The sequence below is a fragment of the Squalius cephalus genome, assembly GCF_949319135.1.
Source record: "Squalius cephalus genome assembly, chromosome: 1".
NCBI classification, from domain to species: Eukaryota; Metazoa; Chordata; class Actinopteri; order Cypriniformes; family Leuciscidae; genus Squalius; species Squalius cephalus.
In genome coordinates, this window is record NC_137122.1 from 45,728,722 (window position 1) to 45,747,352 (window position 18,631).

The 18,631-nt window shown below is 37.5% G+C and overlaps 2 protein-coding genes across 2 annotated transcripts in view; one reads left to right on the forward strand and one right to left on the reverse strand.

The window, feature by feature from the left end:
• Positions 1 to 3,877: 3,877 nt before the first annotated feature.
• On the reverse strand, positions 3,878 to 6,217 carry myl4 (myosin, light chain 4, alkali; atrial, embryonic). Its single transcript, XM_079868284.1, is given in 8 exon segments — positions 3,878 to 3,918; positions 4,028 to 4,065; positions 4,390 to 4,467; positions 4,654 to 4,827; positions 4,915 to 5,064; positions 5,157 to 5,184; positions 5,961 to 6,065; positions 6,068 to 6,217. Coding segments are annotated over 7 exon segments (681 nt in total). The 5' UTR covers positions 6,185 to 6,217; the 3' UTR covers positions 3,878 to 3,918; positions 4,028 to 4,036.
• Positions 6,218 to 11,630: 5,413 nt separating this feature from the next.
• The window catches only part of scn4ab (sodium channel, voltage-gated, type IV, alpha, b), a 40,839-nt gene continuing 33,838 nt past the window's right edge, over positions 11,631 to 18,631 (forward strand). The window contains exon 1 of the mRNA XM_079868196.1: positions 11,631 to 11,751. The gene's annotated coding sequence lies outside the window, so the exon portion shown is untranslated. The remainder of the gene's footprint in view (positions 11,752 to 18,631) is intronic.

Genomic DNA, 18,631 nt, shown 5'->3' on the forward strand with positions numbered 1-18,631 from the left:
GGGACCTTCCTCTGACACTTTCCCACCGGGTCCAGCTGCCTTGCTGTTTCATGGCTACTGCCCTGGCTTGTCTACTTTCTTCCTCCACAGCCCGAATCTCCTTCTGCACCATCCCCTTCCGGTCCTTTGCCCTTGCCTCCTTCCAGCTTGCTCGGGTGATGACTCCCAGGCCCAGCCTCCCCTGAGTCACCGTCCCCATGATGTCTGCATGTTGTAAGCGCTCCTCCGCTTCCCTCAGAGCTCTGCTGGCCTTCCACTTCCGTCCCCAATATAAAGATTGGACCTTTTAGCTCCACCAATTAGGTACAGAAAGGGGGTGCTTGATGTCATGCTCTTGTTTTTGGTGTTGTTGCAAATCTGTTTTATGAGAATAATAGGCCCTACACTATGACTATGTTAGTGTAGAGGGCCCCAGTCAGACCAAATGAACTAAACATTGTTATTCCAACTGTGAATTTAAAGGTATCCTGGAAACAAACAGGAATTAGCAGTTTATTTCTGGCAGCAGCTGTAGGTATATTTGGCATGAAAATCTTCACAGTGATACAGAGAAGAATCCCTTCTTATACTGCTGCTTATAGATTGTGTTTTGTGTGTCTTCACTCTCCATGTGTCAGTAACACAATGACCTGCTCTGCCTCAGTGTTTCTCAATCGGGACACAGCTGAAGCTAATATGTTATTTATGCATCATTGTGTTGAAAAATCAAAGGAGATGCTTGCGTCCCACAGCCCAACAATAAGGGAGACAAATGACGGCATCTCCGTTGCCATGAGCCACAAGGACACACAGGGAAAATACAATAGCCTTTGAATGGAGAGCTGTTCTGGTCTGTAAGTTAACACTTGTCAGCTGTGGACCCACACATGTCCATCACTAATCCGTGTCTGTAACATAACCAAGTGTGTGTACAGACAGACAAACTGTTCTTCATTATATTCACCTAGCCACTCTTGAAGAGACTACTGTACCTGAACTGATCAATCGAGGCATCCAGTGGTCAGATGTTATTTCCTTATAATGGCACTACTTTCATGTGTCTCGTATCACACCTTGGACACGCTCTCTGGTTTTAAACGGATATTTGTTCATAACTTTCAGAGAACCTTTTCCCAAATTTTAATAACATTCCCTGTAAGCTGGGTGAGTATCTGCTGAAAACCAGTATGATCATTCTGGTAGAATCAAATACAAAGTAATACATATATTCCCATGAAGCTTGCTAGCAATGATAGCAAAGCTGAATTTTCCGTATCAATAGCCTACTCCAATCTTCAGTGTCACATGATCCTTCAGAAATCATTCTAATATTCTGATTTAAAACATTTATGTATTCCCATTCCCAAGAAACATTTATTATTATCAATGTTGAAAACTGAAAAATGTTGAGCTGCTTAATATTTTTGTGGAAACCGTGATAAGGATCGTAAAGAATCAAAAATTCTTGAATAGAACAGAATTTATTTGAAATGGAGTTGTTGGTAACAATGTAAAAGTCTTTCCTGTCACTTATAATCAATACATCCTTGCTGAATAAAAAAATCTCTTTAAAAAAATCTAACTGACCCCAAAGGATTAATGTACGGCTAGCTGTGCATTAAACCATTTTAATGCATTGATGTGGAGACAAAAAAAAAAAACACCCAACACAAGTGAATGCTGTCATTGTCAAGGTAAAGGTTCCTTCTACTTGTTAAATCTAGAATTCTGTCCACTTAAACAATAAGGTTACATATTTGATTGAATTATAACATTCATTTGAATAAATTAGCCCATCGAGAGAGAGAGAAAGTTTGTGTGAATTACCTGCGTCTGTGCGGCGTCTCTAGGAATAAAGCTGTGAGTTTAATTACTTCAAAAACAGTGATGTTATCACCACCCCCTTGCTAAGTGATATAATGTATTGATTAAGTAGCAAAGCTATCACAGGGCAGCATTGACAACTAGTTCTGTGCTCCTGAATGTTTCTGTGTGTCTGCAGAGCGATTTCTGATCTCTGATCTCTCTGTGCGAGTGACGAGTGATGTGTGTGTGTGTGTGTGTGTGTGTGTGTGTGTGTGTGTGTGTGTGTGTGTGTGTGTGTGTGTGTGTGTGTGTGTGTGTGTGTGTGTGTGTGTGTGCATGCTTAAAGCTGCATTCTGTAACTTTTTTAGGTTAAAAATTATCCAAAATAATTTTTTGAGCAAGTACATAACCAGCCAGTGTTCAAAACTATCTGCTTGCCTTAGCTCGATTCAAAACGGTAAGCTTGTAACGGTAATAATGTTTTTAATTCCAGTAGTACTGGTGGATTTCCGCGGGAAATTGGAGAATGTCTTTGCGTCATTACGTCACACCTGTACACATAAAGAAGGTGTCTCAGCTAGTAGGCTATGAGTGTGAGGATGCTGGAGGTGGAGATTTATAGCCTTTTCTCACAGCACTTGATATAAACTTATCAATTTGATGGCGGATCCAGAAAGGTTCAAACGACAATCACCAGTGACAAATGGAGATTCACCCGTTGTAAAATGCAAAAGACTTCGGACTTCGGAGTGGCTAATGAAAAAAAGAGACTGCAAACGGCCCATGCGAAAACAAGGATAAATATCGGAAGGGCATTAAATGTAGTCACGCAGTGCTGATGTTGTTAACATTAACAATTGGAGAACAAAGTATAATTTGCACGGTTTGATGTGATATGATAAGCGATCATTAGATTTAATTAGCGCAATTTACTGCAATGCTTTTTTCCATTAGTTGGTCAGAACAAAAGTGGATGTTACTTAGGCTACTTGTTCAGATTACATTTTCAAATTCTTATGTTGGTCATACTTCCAAAAAGTAGAATCTGTGATTCCGAATGACAGTATCCACACCGGCGCGGTGACTGACAGCCGCTCATTCCCAGAGGCACAACCCACGTAAAGTTGATAATTCCGCAAATAACTGCAATTGCAGATTTCGAACAGAGATGGCGACAAAGAGGAAAAACTAGGGACTGCATATTTAAATGAAAGCAGCAAATTAATACAGAATGGGGAATAAACTGATTTGGAACTACCTGTGCATTAAAAGGTTTCAATGCACACCTTCCAGCCGATCAGAATCGAGTATTCAGACCAGGGATGGATTATAACCCTGTACGGTCCTGTCTAAAGGCCCCCCAGGCGCTCCACAGCTTGTCTGGGCCCCACTCTGGTCTAGTGCCCTTGGCACATGTGCGGATAGACCATGGTATAATTTGGTTTAATTCATCATCCATATCACATCAATGATGCCAGATTTATACACACCTTAAAAGCATTTACCAAATGGCTTTACGAAAAATCAAGAAACAAGAATCAAATCAAGAGGATGTGCTTTCCCAGAAACCATTAAAATGTTTACACATGTAATGTGAATTTCCTCTTGTCGTTTATCCTGGCTTTGTAAATCTTTAATTCACACTGATGCTGGTGAGAGTCTGTTTCAGAGTCTTTTCTCTTTCCAGCTGTTGCTGTATTCCTTTTTAAAAGGAAAATCTACACACTCAGAGTTCTCTGCAGCTGTCTTGAAAAGAAGGTGACATTTCAACAGAGGCAGTTTGGGGTGATGTCAATATAAATGTTGATGTTTGTTTATTTTTTATACCACCTGCTAGTGAGTTTTAGACTTTGTGAGTGTGAGCACTGACACAAAAATCAATGACATAATTTCATGTGAAAAGATCTGTTGCCTAATGTTACAAGAAGTTTCAGTAACCAACAAATTTGGAAATAAATGCATTGGTTATAAAATGGCAACCTAGGAAAGGGTTTGCTCTCGTTTGGCCTGCAACACATACACAAAAAAAAACAAAGACAAAATCTCATACAGGAAAACTAGTTAAGGGCATTAGAGAGAGGAGAGCTGGGCTGAAGGACTGTTGAGAACTGCAAAGGACAGTCACATTAGTACCTACGGGGGAAATGTGAGAAGACAATCAGATTATTTCTCATTTCCTTTTGCAAAAGTAAATGTGGATGAGCACATATAATTGAATTTAAAATTCATAACCACCACTGACCTTATTTGTTTACCCAGCCATGATATGTTTAACAAATGCTGTGGGAGAAAAGGATGAAAAGACAAGATTATCATCTACCCACTGGAAAGCAAAGATCATAGACAAATACGGGTAAGGTTTTTTTGTTTTTTGTTTTTTTGTTTTTTGTGTGTGTGAAAAAAGTCTCTTATGTTCATTATGTTCATCAAGGCTGAAATATTATTACAATTTAACATAACTGTTTATTATGTTGTCACTTTTGATCAATACATCCTTGCTGAATGAAAGTATTTAGAATTTTTTTTTGCATGGGAGTATAGTATACTGTATAGTATAGTAAGCTAAGTAATTTGCAGCTTTTCAAATGTAAAAAATGATCATACCTTCATAGTTGATACAGCCGTTTGCATCTTCCTGTCCTGCCATTAGCTGTTCTACCTCTGATTCTGTCATCTTCTCACCTGAAGGCAAGACATGTGACACTCTGTGGGTGCTTGTTTCTGGTGTTAATCTCAAGGTAAATATGTAAAAAACAGTCAAAGACAGATTTTAAAAAGATGCTTATGTTCCAATAAATCTCTTCCTAACAAAGTATTCATTGGGTTTGTTAGTAATGGAGCTTTTTTGTAGCGATGTTTTGTATTTACCCAACGTTGCAAGTACATGGCGAAGTTCAGCACCCATTACAGTGCCATTTCCTTCCTTGTCAAAGACTCGCAAGCCCTCAACAAAGTCCTCAAACGTGCCCTGATCTTTGGACTTGGACACGTGTTGGAACATAGGCAGGAAAGTCTCGAAGTCTATCAGTTTGGTGTTCATTTCTAGAGAAAATGGGTATTGCAAAAAATATTCATTTTAATTGTGCAATGTTTAGCCTATACGGTCAAAGCACAGTTTATTTCTCTCACCCTCAGGTTTGGGTTTGCCAAGTACTTTGATGACCTCAGCATTTGTGGGATTTTGACCCAACGCCCTCATGACATCACCACACTGGGCGTAAGTGATCTTCATTTCACCAGTCGGTGTTCTGTCGAATAGCATGAAGGCCTCTTTAAATTCTGTGTGGATAGGATATTATGATAATTGTATTGGATATGAGGAAGAGATATGAAAAATCAATTTAGGTATATTTCATTTAGCAAATATTTACCTTCAATCTGGTCAGCTGTAAACTCCACCTAGGGAGGGTAAAAAAAGGATTTTAGGGAACTTTTATAAAGAAGTTGATTGATTAGCACTGTGATTAATAATGGTAAAGTGGATTTTTTTCCCCCAAACAGTATTATAAATGCAGTTAACAATGGCCAATCACAATGGAATTACAGATGTTTGTAATTCTCAAACAAAGCTTTTTGGGGCCATTCAACAAAAGTCAGCTGTTCCCCCACTCATGTAGACTAAGAATAACAAACCTCTGGGACCAGAGGTAATTACAGCGAAACCCCATCCGTTTTGTCCACTGGACAGAGAGACAAGAGAGCAGGAATGCTACGCTGTAATATGGGAGACACCAGCGTGGAAGGCCGTATGACCACATGGAGGCTCTTTCATACTGACCTCAGACAAGCGTCCACTCTCCAGAGTCAGACCCCATCTCTGACCATCAGGTTTGTTAAAGTTGCATATGTGGTCTCTGATCAGACCACACATAGGCACACGTGTGTGTGTGTGTGTGTGTGTGTGTGTGTGTGTGTGTGTGTGTGTGTGTGTGTGTGTGTGTGTGTGTGTGTGTGTGTGTGTGTGTGTGTGTGTGTGTGTGTGTGTGTGTGTGTGTGTGTGTGTGTGTGTGTGTGAAAGAAAGAAATAAACTCTGTGTCCTTAATTGTCTTTCAGGTCTACCTCCTTATGATTTTTGGGAAGAAGTTACTTCAGGTTTTTCCAATGTTTCTCATGATGTTCTAACACTGAGCTGTTAGTAAAATTGCAATACAGACTAAGCCATAAGTGTACGTACCTTGATGCTTTTTGGGTCAAACTGAGGCTCCTTGGGTCTCTCTGGTTCAGGAGGGGGTGCTGGCTTTGCTGCCTCCTTCTTCGGTTCAGCTTTTTTAGGAGCCATTCTTCCACCAAGATGAAGAGCAGGAGGGTGTGAGATGGGAAACAGGAACGAGAATGTACTTTGAGAAGATTTATACCCTCCTCAATGCTCCTCGACTGCATCAAGAGGGCTGGTCCCATCCCATCATCATCATCATCATCCAAACAAGGACAGGAAAGCTTAAGTGTTCACAAGCCAAACCCCTGAGACAGATGCATGATGGTATTAGCATGCTAACATGGATGAGAACCAGTAAACAGTTTATAGTTCATAATTATGCTCTCAAACTTTTCAGCTAGAGATTTTGGCACTCTTTTCTACACTCTAAAAATAGAGGTTCTTTATTGGAGTCTATCTTTCAGTGAAGAACCGTTTACATCCATAGAATCTTTCTGTTGCACAAAAGGTTCTTTATAGTGTAAAAAGGTTATTGAGATTATTCTAATGTTCTTTACCCAAAACGTTATTTTAAAGAGTACTTTGAAACAGAAGTTGCAATAGTCTTTTCTTCCTTATTGTGACGTATATCTGTGTGAAACGGCTTCTCGGACAAGGAAAAATGTTGGGAGGTACTTGATTTACTTGACTATTGCTGTGATGTCATGTGAGTGATAAAATTGATAATGGAGTGATATAAACCTAAAATGGATCTTCTATGAAATTGTTGCGAAAACCTCATTTTGTAACCTTTATTTTTAAGAGGGTAGTAAGATATTGTTTGTCTATGTCTCTGACGAAACTGGCAGGTCCTGCAATTTTCATATAGCTGTTGGCTCACAATTGAGGAGATGATGGAGGAATTTCAGAGAACGCATTACCATGGATAAATTTGGACACTTCTGGAAACTTGTCTCATTTACATTTGTATGTATGTTTCACCCCTGTCTGCCATTGGTCAGTATAAAATCAGCAATGTTTTGAATACCACAGTTTTACATTTTTCAGAGGAATCAACTTAAAAATGTCTGTCTTAATTCTCTCTCTGCATTTTAATCTGCGCTGGGAGAATTACACATTTCTCTTAATCACCAACTACAATGATTAAGAAATCAACTGTAACAATTTTCTGTAACTGTAATCCATTTTCTCCTGTTTAGATATTTGTTATATTTCACTGGACAGCCCTCTCTCTGTCTTTGTGAGTTTCAAAAGATCAAGGGAATTATTAAGGATAAATACCTTATGTCTTGTTTTGTTATGAACAGCAACTGCTTGCCGTTCTCGCTTTTTTAACCCTTGATGTCTGTTATTCAGGCGTCTGGAGCCGACACCAGTAACAACAGTTTAAAAGAGAAGAAGCATCATCCACCTGTTCACTCAGCCCTGAACCTCCTGCTCCAGATGGAAGGAATAAACTATGGATAATACAGTGTGTGTATGTAAATATGTTGGGGGAAAGTTACTTTTAAAGGGAATGCATTACAATATTGCTTGTAATTGCAATATTGTTTTTAATCCCAGAAAAAAAGTTCTATTTTTGGCAAATGTAAAGGCTCCTTTGCTTTCTCACCGCAAGTGAAATGAAAAAGCCTCAGGCTGAAGGAAATACAAATTCTTGCCTGTACAATAGGCAGAACCTGATTTCAACAGAAGAATAATCATTTAATACAAATCAATGAATATCTATTTTTGACTATTTAAGTTTGCAGATTAGTGCATGCCCATAACTTCACTGAAAGCTCAAAATAAACATCCAGACAGAAAAAAAAACAGTGTATACAGAAGGTATAGAGAAGTGAATTAAACTCAAATCCAGTAACCACTTTCTGACCTGCAACTGATCAACTTTCTGTCTGAACCTGCACCTCCTAGATTAAATGTTCAATCTAAATTCCCCTTCCACGCTCCATCTGTCAGTTCAGCTCTGGTGTTAATACCAGAAGCCTATGAATCGCATAAGACAACACAGCAGGAGTGGAGTATAGACTCCTACTCATCCAGTATCTGTTTGCATGTATGGATCACACCGGCTGTGACACGGGACCCTCTTCTGTTGCTGTGATTTCAGCCCCTCTAGGTCTCCCTCTGTGGGATGTCCCTCTCCAGACAGAGAGATGCAGGGCTGTTTGGAGTGTCTGGTTTCATGCTGTTAAGCCTACTTGAACTCTTACTGACAGGGTAGGAGGAGAGAAGTGTTTCCAGGATGTAAGTATGTGCATTGTTTTCAATGTCTGTTACTTCACTCTGTCTAGAAATTTATATAACTCCATGAGTCATATAACTCAATAAACTGTTGTCTGAAAGAACAATGTTGGATGATGCACTGCATGTACATTTTGTAATGAGTGATTTAACTTGCCGCAGCAACAGTTTCCTTGAATATTCAAGTTATAGTAAAAGAAGGCTTCACCAAAATAAGCAACAGAATAGAATAGAATAGAATAGAATAGAATAGAATAGAATAGACTAGAATAGAATAGAATAGAACTATGGAAACGATCAATAAAAATACTATAAAATGATCTTCTATGACACATCTGGACTTCTGAATCAAATCTCATCATTGACAGTAAATGATTCTCTTATCTACAATTTCTGTCTTTTTGTCTGTGCTCCACAGGAGGGCAGCATAACTAATTATAGAAGCTGATAATCTAGATTTGCTGTTGAGTATCCAATTGGAGAAAAGTTATTTGAGAATTGAAAGTGAAAGCTGCAAATTTCTCTTTTAATTTACTTTAACTTGATGTACTATAATAACTCAAATTTATAAAAGTGACAAAAACACAAAATTACTAAAAACATTACCTAAAATGGAAAACAGAAAATACAAAAATAAAAACTAATTCAAAATATTAAAACGATATCATAAGTCCAAGCCTAAAAATAAATTGGGGTCCTAATGATTGAACCAAGCTCTGTTTTCTTTATCTATTTCTAGACAGTTTAAAGACACATTATTTTAGAAAATAAAATCAAGTAGGCTGTGTATCAAGACAGGAAGTAGATAGTTTAAAATGTTGCTCAGTTACATCCAGAGCTGTAATTGTCATTTCTGTTAACACAAAATAAATAATAATGCTCTTGATTAGTTTAACTGTTAAAGTAATAAATTAGAAGTAGACATTAGACTACCTGTTAAGCCTTTCAGTACAGTGAAGATTTTGCCACTATTAAAAATCCACCACACCACCATAAAACAATCCCCCAAACAGCTGTCAGTATCAAACAAAACTGAATTTTAATGCTTTTGTGTTCTCTAGCAAATGTTTTGCATCCCCTAAGAAACTTTGTGTTCACTCTCAAAACTTTTGAGTTTTTCACGAATGAACACAACATTTCTTGGAGAACGCAAAACTTTGTGAGAACGCAAAAGCATTAAAATATTATATTTTTTTCCATCACCATGTCCCTTTACTGCTTCCGTAGGGGTCTGATAGTTCTGATTCTTCTACCTGTTCTTCTTGACATAGCTAACACCCTATAATTGTGAAATGTAACCCCTTTGGAGCATTAGTAATCCGGATTAGGTCGTCTGAATAAAGTGTGTATTTGGATCAGGGTGATCAATATTTTGCTTTGAAAAACCAGCACAAAAGTAAGATGGATTACATGATCCTGGAGAGCAAAACATGGGATTTCCAAATCTAGATCATTTTGATCCAGATTAAAAATGTTGATGCTCAAATCTAGTGTTCTTGTGCATTACTACAAATGACCAGTAGGTTGAGCCGTTGTGCTGCCAGTAGGCTATTATGAGATGAAATAACAGGTGTTGAGACAGATGGATTGACAGCTTCTGTCTGGGAATGGAGTTCAAGCTCAAGTCTGTTAGTCATATCCATAGGTCATATCTCAATATACACTTTTAAATAACTATTTTAGTTTCCTTTAGATGCATTGCCACTTATACCAATTATAACATGGCTATTTTTTGAAAATATTAATAATTTATATTGATTGTATTATATTGATGGTCGCCCAATATGCTTTCTAGCGATGATGATGTTATGAGGGCCTTACTGAATTTGGCATGGCAAAATTCACAGTATGATAAACCTGACATCTGTTTGACCTCTCAAGTAATATTAAATGAATGCTGAATAGCAATACATCATGTCACAGACTACTTGGTGTCTCTAGTCCATTACTGAGTTTTCATTGTGAATAGCAACTCTGAATACACCATTGATGTGTATGATGTAGTCTATTCTCTACAAAGCCTTTTTGTATCGGCAAATTCATGCATGGGATTTAACTTCTTCCAGAAATCCTCTGGAAATATACACACAAAACTAAATGAAGAGAGAGAACAGAGGATGTCGTCATATCCATGAATGCAGTCTATTCATTTAATTTCCTGTTTTCATCTTCAGATATTCCAAAAACATGATTTAATGCAGTTCTTCATAGAACATTGCGAAACATATGAAAATGTGCTTTGTATTTCCAGTGGAGTTGAATCGCTTTCACCAAGAACCCCTTAGCACAAGTGAACAGAACAGAACAGAACTGAGGCTACACTCAATTATAGCCCACATATTTGTATTAACACATTCCATTCCCTTCACATCAGTATATGGTCAGCATTCATGAGATCTGTTTCTCAAATGTGAACATTTTTGATTCATCTCATTGACAGTGAGTCGAATCCTTTGAATCTGTTGACCAAAATCCTTTGAATCTGTTGACCACAATAATTCATTCTGTGTTGACCAAAATCCTGTTGTTGACCAAAATCCTTTGAATCTGTTGACCAAAATTATTCATTTGCTGATTCTTTCGGTGGCTTTTTGTGTGCTGTGTGAGTCATTGGATCACTCACTCAACCGATCACGACCAAAACATAATCTTTTATTAAAATTTGCGTCTAATAATTAATTTATTAGACTGCTAAAAGAGTGTCTCAGTTAAATCAGATGGCTGATTCATTAATTTCGTTCATAATGAAAACAGTTCCTTCCTCCAAGGGTGTTCAGACTCAAAACTGCGACTCCTTCAGTCAAGGAAGTTAGGACATTCACTAATGAAATGCTTCAAAGTCATCACTTTGTTAACGACTTGTTGAAAACACGGACATGTTGATGAACAAAACACTACTAGACATAAGAGAGGCCAGTATTGGCTGTTGTAGCACTTCAGGGAGGTCATAAATGAACGTGCTCCCAGAAAGCACATGGTTACCTTTTAAAACGGGTTCATTTCCAAACCGGACATCTTCCTCAGCGTGCTCATGGGCAACGAGAAAATGTACATCATGTCAGGTCATGGTGTTGTTGCAAGTTGACAGATTGCCTGTGAAGTAATAAATTCTATACTGCTGTTTAATTTATTTCTAAACCGTGGTTAATTCGTTTTATTAAAATTATCTAGATGATTTCGTGCATCCATCTATATGACAACGCAAGAACTGCCTTATTTAATTTCACTTCTTCACTCCTGTCAGCGTATTAAGGTATACCTTGTGAACGTAACTTTATTATCCATAATCATGTTTAAAATCTACTATTAGGTTGGTCTTAATCCAGTTTTTATCCCCCAGGAGTGTGACAGTTGGGAGAAGTTGGCAGAGTGTCACAAGTATAAGGCGAAGTGATGATCCTACCTGAGGCGTTTCTCAGGTTTCATCAAGACACCCGTGCGTAAGCGACAGCTGCCCGGAGCCTGGACTTTCTCCCAGACCAGCAAAAGTTTCAGCGTGGATTTAAACGAACACTAGCCGAACGACCTAGGATACAAGAAAAACCTTTTATTCTTGCTGAGAAAGGTAAAAAAAATTGCCAATTTTGATGGTTGTCTTGTAGTGGCAACAGCTTTTAGTAAGTTAGCTGGTTGAAAGTAGGCTACTCTTGAATTTATTAGTCTTGAATTACTTGGCATTAAAGTTTGATCTTAATATAATCTGGTTGCATTGTGCTTTTATGAAGCATAAGAGCATTTCCAGATATTATGTTGGTCCTAAATGTGAGCTATACCTGTCATGATACTACTTTTCTTTTTGCCTTCAGAACACTTTCTAAGTATCATTTTTGTCATGTCAGTTCAGTATTTTCTTTAACATTTCTGTTTCTATGACCTATTATATATTCTATTATTACTGGAATAGCCATTTACGCAGAAGTTCTCCTCCTGAGCCTTTATTGGTTGAAAGAAGTGCTCTCTGTAAGGCAGTCAAATATGCTAATATATTTTACACCTTCAGTGTTGTAAGTAAACACCTCTAGTTGAATGACATGCTTCATATATATATATAAATAATTAGCTCAGAACAATTTCCGCAGATCTAGTGATTATTATTCACCAAGGCACCGATTGCTCCGAAGAGGTCACAGTAACAGTCTCTCTGAACACTGTTCAACTGTCTGTCGGATAGTTTTCCTCTTAAAGATGATGTTCATGTATCCTACATGTTTGCACTTACACTTAATTTTGCATTTAGCTTTGTTAGCATGGTCTGGAGAAAAGTGCACTGATATAGCTTACTGAAATAAGATTTGAAATCAGATCTCTGGAGCTTCAGCTTCTTCCACAGTATTTTTTGCTGCTTCGACACAGCTTCGCATGTACCTAAACAGTGAAAAACAGGTTGCAATCTATTTTTTTAGAATCTTAGAACACTATAATAAAGAATACACTGGGGCCCGGAACATCATTCCTTATTGACCCCTACCAATATGGCCCAGCTTGTGGGGTGCCATGTCTCTTATTTATCAATGTTTGTGGGTCTGCCTTGGGTTGGCATGAATGATATGAAGTACTGAGCACAGCAGTTGAGAGGAAACAGTGGCTTTGGCATGTGTGTCAGCTGACATTCCTATACAGCTCATCATTACAGACTTGTGTTGATTTGTATCAGAGCCTATAGAGGAGGACACACAGGATAAAAGTTATCCTAAAGTTTGTTATCAACATACGGATGTTTTTTGTTTGTGATAATGCATATGCACAAATCTGTGCTAGTATGATACTTGATAAAATAAGGAATCAGAAGAGACAGTGTTTTCATGCTTCTATTTACACTACTGTTTTCAAAATAAACATTGTTCTTTCTATTCATCAAATAATCCTGATAAAAATGTATCTCTGTTTCAGCACAGCTATTTTCAGTATTGATAAAAATAAGAAAGGTTTCTTGAGCAGCAAATCACCGTATTAGAATGATTTCTGAAGGATCATGTCATGTGACACTGAAGACTGGAGTAATGATGCTGAAAATGCAGCTTTGCATCACAGGATACATTTAAAAAAATATATATTCAAATAGAAAACATTTTACATTGTAATAATATTTCACAATATTACTGTTTTTGCTGCATTTTTGATCAAATAAATGCAGCCTTGGTGAGCATAAAAGACTTATTTCAAAATTATTTAAAAATCTTACATGTAAAAATTAAAAATTTTACATGTAATTTTTATTATTTACATATGTATTATTATTATTATTATTATCATTATTTCTTTTAACTTGATACAATTTTTTATTTTAACTTGAATTTGACACAAAAATCTGAAGGTGCTTTCGTCTCTGGATTTCCAAATATACAGAATCCAGCTGTAATTTAAAAAAACTAAACAATATAAAATGTTTTGGAAATAGGAAATTAAAATAAATTGCTCTAGAAAATGTCAAATTAAGAAATAATTGTTGAGAGTTTGTGGTTCTTTGCCTATAGAGTGATTTTTTTTAATGGAGAAAGTCTCAAAACCTTTAGAGCAGTAAGCTATACTAAGAACCATATGTTACATTGATTTAACCACGGTCCAGAGATGATGTTGGCTCGACGCTAAGCAGAGTGTAGGCTGTTTACCGTTGCCAGACAACTTGGTGCATGAATATAGAATTCATCTTTTATAGCCAAGCTTTATTTGTGGAGACACTTTGAGATGTTGAACTGCTGACCAGACCTGTATATACATATACTATCTCTCCCTGCCCTTAGATAAGGTATTGAGACTCAGATTCACATTTCATTTCACTGCATGGCTGAGGCTATTTCATGTCACTGCAGGATGTCCATGTAAAACTAGTGGCGGGAGTTCCCTTTGATCTGGCCATTAGAGCCGACATTCTGTCTACCCGTGCGTCACCTCCAGAGACATCCGGCTCTCTGGACTGTTTACAGACATGCTGAACTCAGATGGTATAATGCACATGTGTTAGTGTGTGTGCACTGTGCAGTCAAGCACAAATAGTCTAAATATTATTTGAGCGTCAGTTTGAATATGTTAAATTACTGTATTTTTTTTTTTTTTTTTAAAGTACAGTAGTTAAAGATGTGGGCAGGTAACCCTAAGGATGTAGCTTTAAACCCTAAAAAAGGATTATTTGCTTTATAGTTTATATTTGCTATAGATTAGGGAGTACTGGTATTTCTGTGTCAAATCAAAACTATTTATTTGTTAAGTAACAATACCACCTTTTTGTGTAGTATTGGAAGCATCATCTCAATTCTTGTTATTTTGACTTTATTCTCAAAATATTTCTACCTGAATCTAGTCATTTTATTTTTCTCATTATTTTAACGTGGCAAGAAAATGTGGCTGTTGTACAATATCGTACTGTTTACTACCGTTCAAAGGTTTTTATATCGAAATTAATACTTTTACTCCGCAAGGATGCATTATATTGATAAAAAGTCACAGTAAAGACATATAATGTAGCAAAAGATTTCTGATTGACATAAACGGTGTTCTTTTGAACTTCCCTAAAAAAAATCGATCAGTTTGCTAAAAGAAATTTTAGCAGCTCAGCTGTTTTCAACTTCAGTAATAATAATATAAAATCTTTCTTGAGCACCAAATCAGCATATTAAAGTGATTTCTGATAGTTTGTCAAAGGTTTGGTTCATGGATGTATTCAATATTCAGACATGATTTTATTTGTTCATGCTGCTAATGTTGTTAACATACGCTCATTAATATTCATGAGCCAAGCCCTCATCATAGTAAGTAAGATCGTGCAACTGAACTTCAAAAAAATGCTCACTGGGAACAAAACAAAAGGTTTGGAGTTTAAAAAAAAAAGTTTTAATAGCTAGTGTGCTTTATGCAATTTTACTGTTTACTATGGTATTGAAACTAGAATCAAGAATCGTTGAATTCCATTTGTTTTGGCAGGTCATTGACTGCTGAAATTCTGATATCGTAACAACCCTACTATGCAAGCATCTGTTAAATGGTCACCTGCTATCTTGCAAGTGAGATGTTGGGCTGTCTTGTCTTTAGGCTGTCGATGGCTTCATCTGCTGATCTTTGGAACTGAGAGGATCAAATGCATGCTCTTGACTTGAACCTCTAGGCCCTTCATTCCCCGATAATCTACTCTCCTGCTACTCATTGCCAGACCCCACCAAAGCTTGCGACATCTCTGCCAGGCTTATGCCATAAGTAAGAAAACAAGACATCTCGGGGGGCCAGGTCACCCCCTATCCTTCATTAGACACACAGATCGGGTTGGAGTCTCTGTCTCGTATTAATACCTGTCAGCAGCCCAAACTCCATTTAAGTCCCGACTCTGCTTCCTAGTAGAGACGCCTACGCTGCCATCAGACTGCAGGCTCGCTGGACGTCCGCGTTGACTTTGAAAGAGCATGGCAGCTTCTCAGGCTTGCTTGTGCATGGGAATGGAGGGTTTGACAACAGATTCATTGTTTAGAGATGTTTCCCTGGTAAAAGCCAGGCTATCGGCTGTTTTTGACATTCAAAGGATGTTCAGTTTTCTCAGTTTGGGAGCACAAAAGCATTTCGGGGACAGTGGGTCACTCTGATACATGGGCATCTTGAGACTGCTGGGGCACAGGAGTTTCTCACCTCTGGATTGAATTAGTTTGCCCGTTCAACTCAGACGCATGCCTAGCACAAGGCAGATCATCACTTCCTACGCTGCCCTTCAGCACTTGAAATCTATACCATGATTACTTAATAAAGATGCATTAATGGTATACATTTCCCACTTGGAAGCTTCAGATCTTATGACCACAAATTTTTGCCTGTGCTGACATTGGTATAAATGAAGAGTGGGGTCCCTAAGTCAGAGACCACTTGTGCAAGTGCTAATATTTTCTAATTTAACACAATTTTTTAAATGGTTTTATTGTTAATCATGTTATCAGCCTAACATTTTGAGTGAAATTTTTATTAAAGAAGTCTTAGTATTTGGTTTGTCCCTCTTCTGCTTAAATAAAAGCAACACTCGAGTTGCATGAACTCCACAAGTTTTTGAAAAACCTAATGATTTTAGTTGAATGTAAAAATATGTACTACCCTTCATAAGTTTGGGGTCAGTAAGATTTTTTAAAGATCAGTTTTAATGTTTTTTTCTCATCAAGGATGTATTTAAAGGGATAGTTCACCCAAAAATGAAAATTCTGCCATCATTTACTAAAGTTGTTCTAAAGCTGTATGAATTTATTTGTTTTGTTGAACACAAAAGAAGATATTTTGAAGAATGTCTGTAACCAAACAGTTGATTGACCCCATTGACTTCCATAGTATGAAAAAAAGTTCTGTGGATGTCAATGGGGTCCATCAACTTTTTGGTTACCAACACACTACAAAATATCTTCTTTTGTGTTCAACAGAAGAAAGAAAATCAGTTTTACAGGTTTGGAACAACTTGAGCCAAATAATGACAGAATTTTCATTTTTGGGTGAACTATCTCTTTAAATTGATCAAAACTGACAGTAAAGGCATTTATAATGCTGCAAAAGATTTCTATTTCAAATTAATACTGTTCTTTTTAACTTTCTATTCGTCAAAGAATCATGAAAAAATGTATCAAGATTTTCACAAAAATATTAAGCAGCAACTGTTTTCTATATTGATGATGATAATAAATGTTTCTTGAGCATCAAATCATCATATTAGAATGATTTCTGAAGGATCATGTGACACTGAAGACTGGAGTAATGATGCTGAAAATTCAGCTTTGCATCACAGGAATAAATTACATTTTAAAATATATTGAAATAGAAACCATTTATTTAAAATTGTAATGATATTTCACATTATTACTATTTTTACTGTATTTTTTGATTAAACAAATGCAGCCTTAATGAGCATAAGCGACGCCTTACCAACACCAAACTTTTGATCTTTAATTTGTTAAAAAAAAAAAAAAAAAAAACCCTGCAGGTCTGTTAGTGTGTGCTGTGCGCCATTATCTGTGACTGTGTGATGGCCGTATGATTGAAATGCTTTGTGCTTTTCATCATTGGAAAATAAAACTCTTGGTTGCACGATTGGATGTAAAGTGATCCCTGCTTGTCACAGCAGTAGAGTTTAGCCTTAGAGTTTAGTGTGTTCTTGGCTGCTTGGGTAAGGTCTTGATTCTCATGGTTGCTTGGCTGCTAGAACTGAAATTGGAGAAATACAGTCCCGGCGGGTCTATCAGAATGATAAGCCATTGAGACATTTGAGTGCCTAACCCTGATAACATTTCTGAAGAGACCAGGAGAGTTGTGTGTGTGTGTAACTGGTATTCCCTACGTCATGAGGACTAAATGTCCCTGTAACACAGTTCGTTGTTATGGGAAGAAGGAGGCAGGAACTGGCGAACATTCAATAGACTTAAATAATAAAATAAACAAATACAAAACTAAAGGCAGCAGTCCCTCACGGATAACTGCTGCTACATACAATAAAACAGAAACAAAACACAACATAAATCCAGGCCTGGTCCTCTCTCGTCCTTCACTGTAGTCGATCCTCCTTTTATGCTTCCACTTCTCCGTGAGAGATACGAGACCGGTGCGTCGCGCAGGTGTCGCTCATTATCAGTCACGCCACCGGCCTCGCGTCATTCTCTCAGACCTCGTCCTGCTCGCCACAGTCCCTATAAGGATAGTAATACAAGTTTTGACCTCATGGGAATTTTTTTGGTCCCCATGAGGAAAATAGCTTATAAATCAGACTAAATGAAGTGTTTTGAAAATGTAATAATGCAGAAAGTTTTGTGTGATGGGTAGGTTTAGGGGTAGGGTTAGTGTAAGGGGATAGAATATACATTTTGTACAGTATAAAAGTCATTAAGTCAATGGAATGTCCCCATAAAGCATGCAAACCGGTGTGTGTGTGTGTGTTTGTAGCACCAATTAAATTGTGAGATGAAGACCACATTCTACGAAAAGCACAAAACATCTCAATCATACGGCCATCACACAGTTACAGATAAAATTGCAACAAAATGTATTTAGAGCTACTGTTCGAAACGAAGAGCAAAGATGTGCATGTTTTGGTGTGTGAATGATGCTTTACCAGCATTGCCTTGCCACAGAGAAAGATGTAGTGTAGTTACATACAGGTAGGTCTGTCACATTATCAAGCAGCTAAACGAGTATGATTTCACATAATCAGAAAGAGCAGAATAGCTGTTGTTCGAGTGATTAGTAATGTCAGAGGCCACTGGAGAGGAGAGCAGGGATACTGCCATGTCCCTAACATTGCTGGAGTCCTTTCTTAGTATCAGTGCAGTGTTGGCAGAATTTGCCTGACGCTGTTGATCTTGACATGGTTTCGCTTTCCTCATTAAATGTTCAAGAATAGGATTTGAGGACAGCGACTACAGATCTGAATTCATACGTGGAGTATTTCGCTCCGGCACGTTGCAATCACACAAGGTGAGGACGCTAGACACGAGGCGATC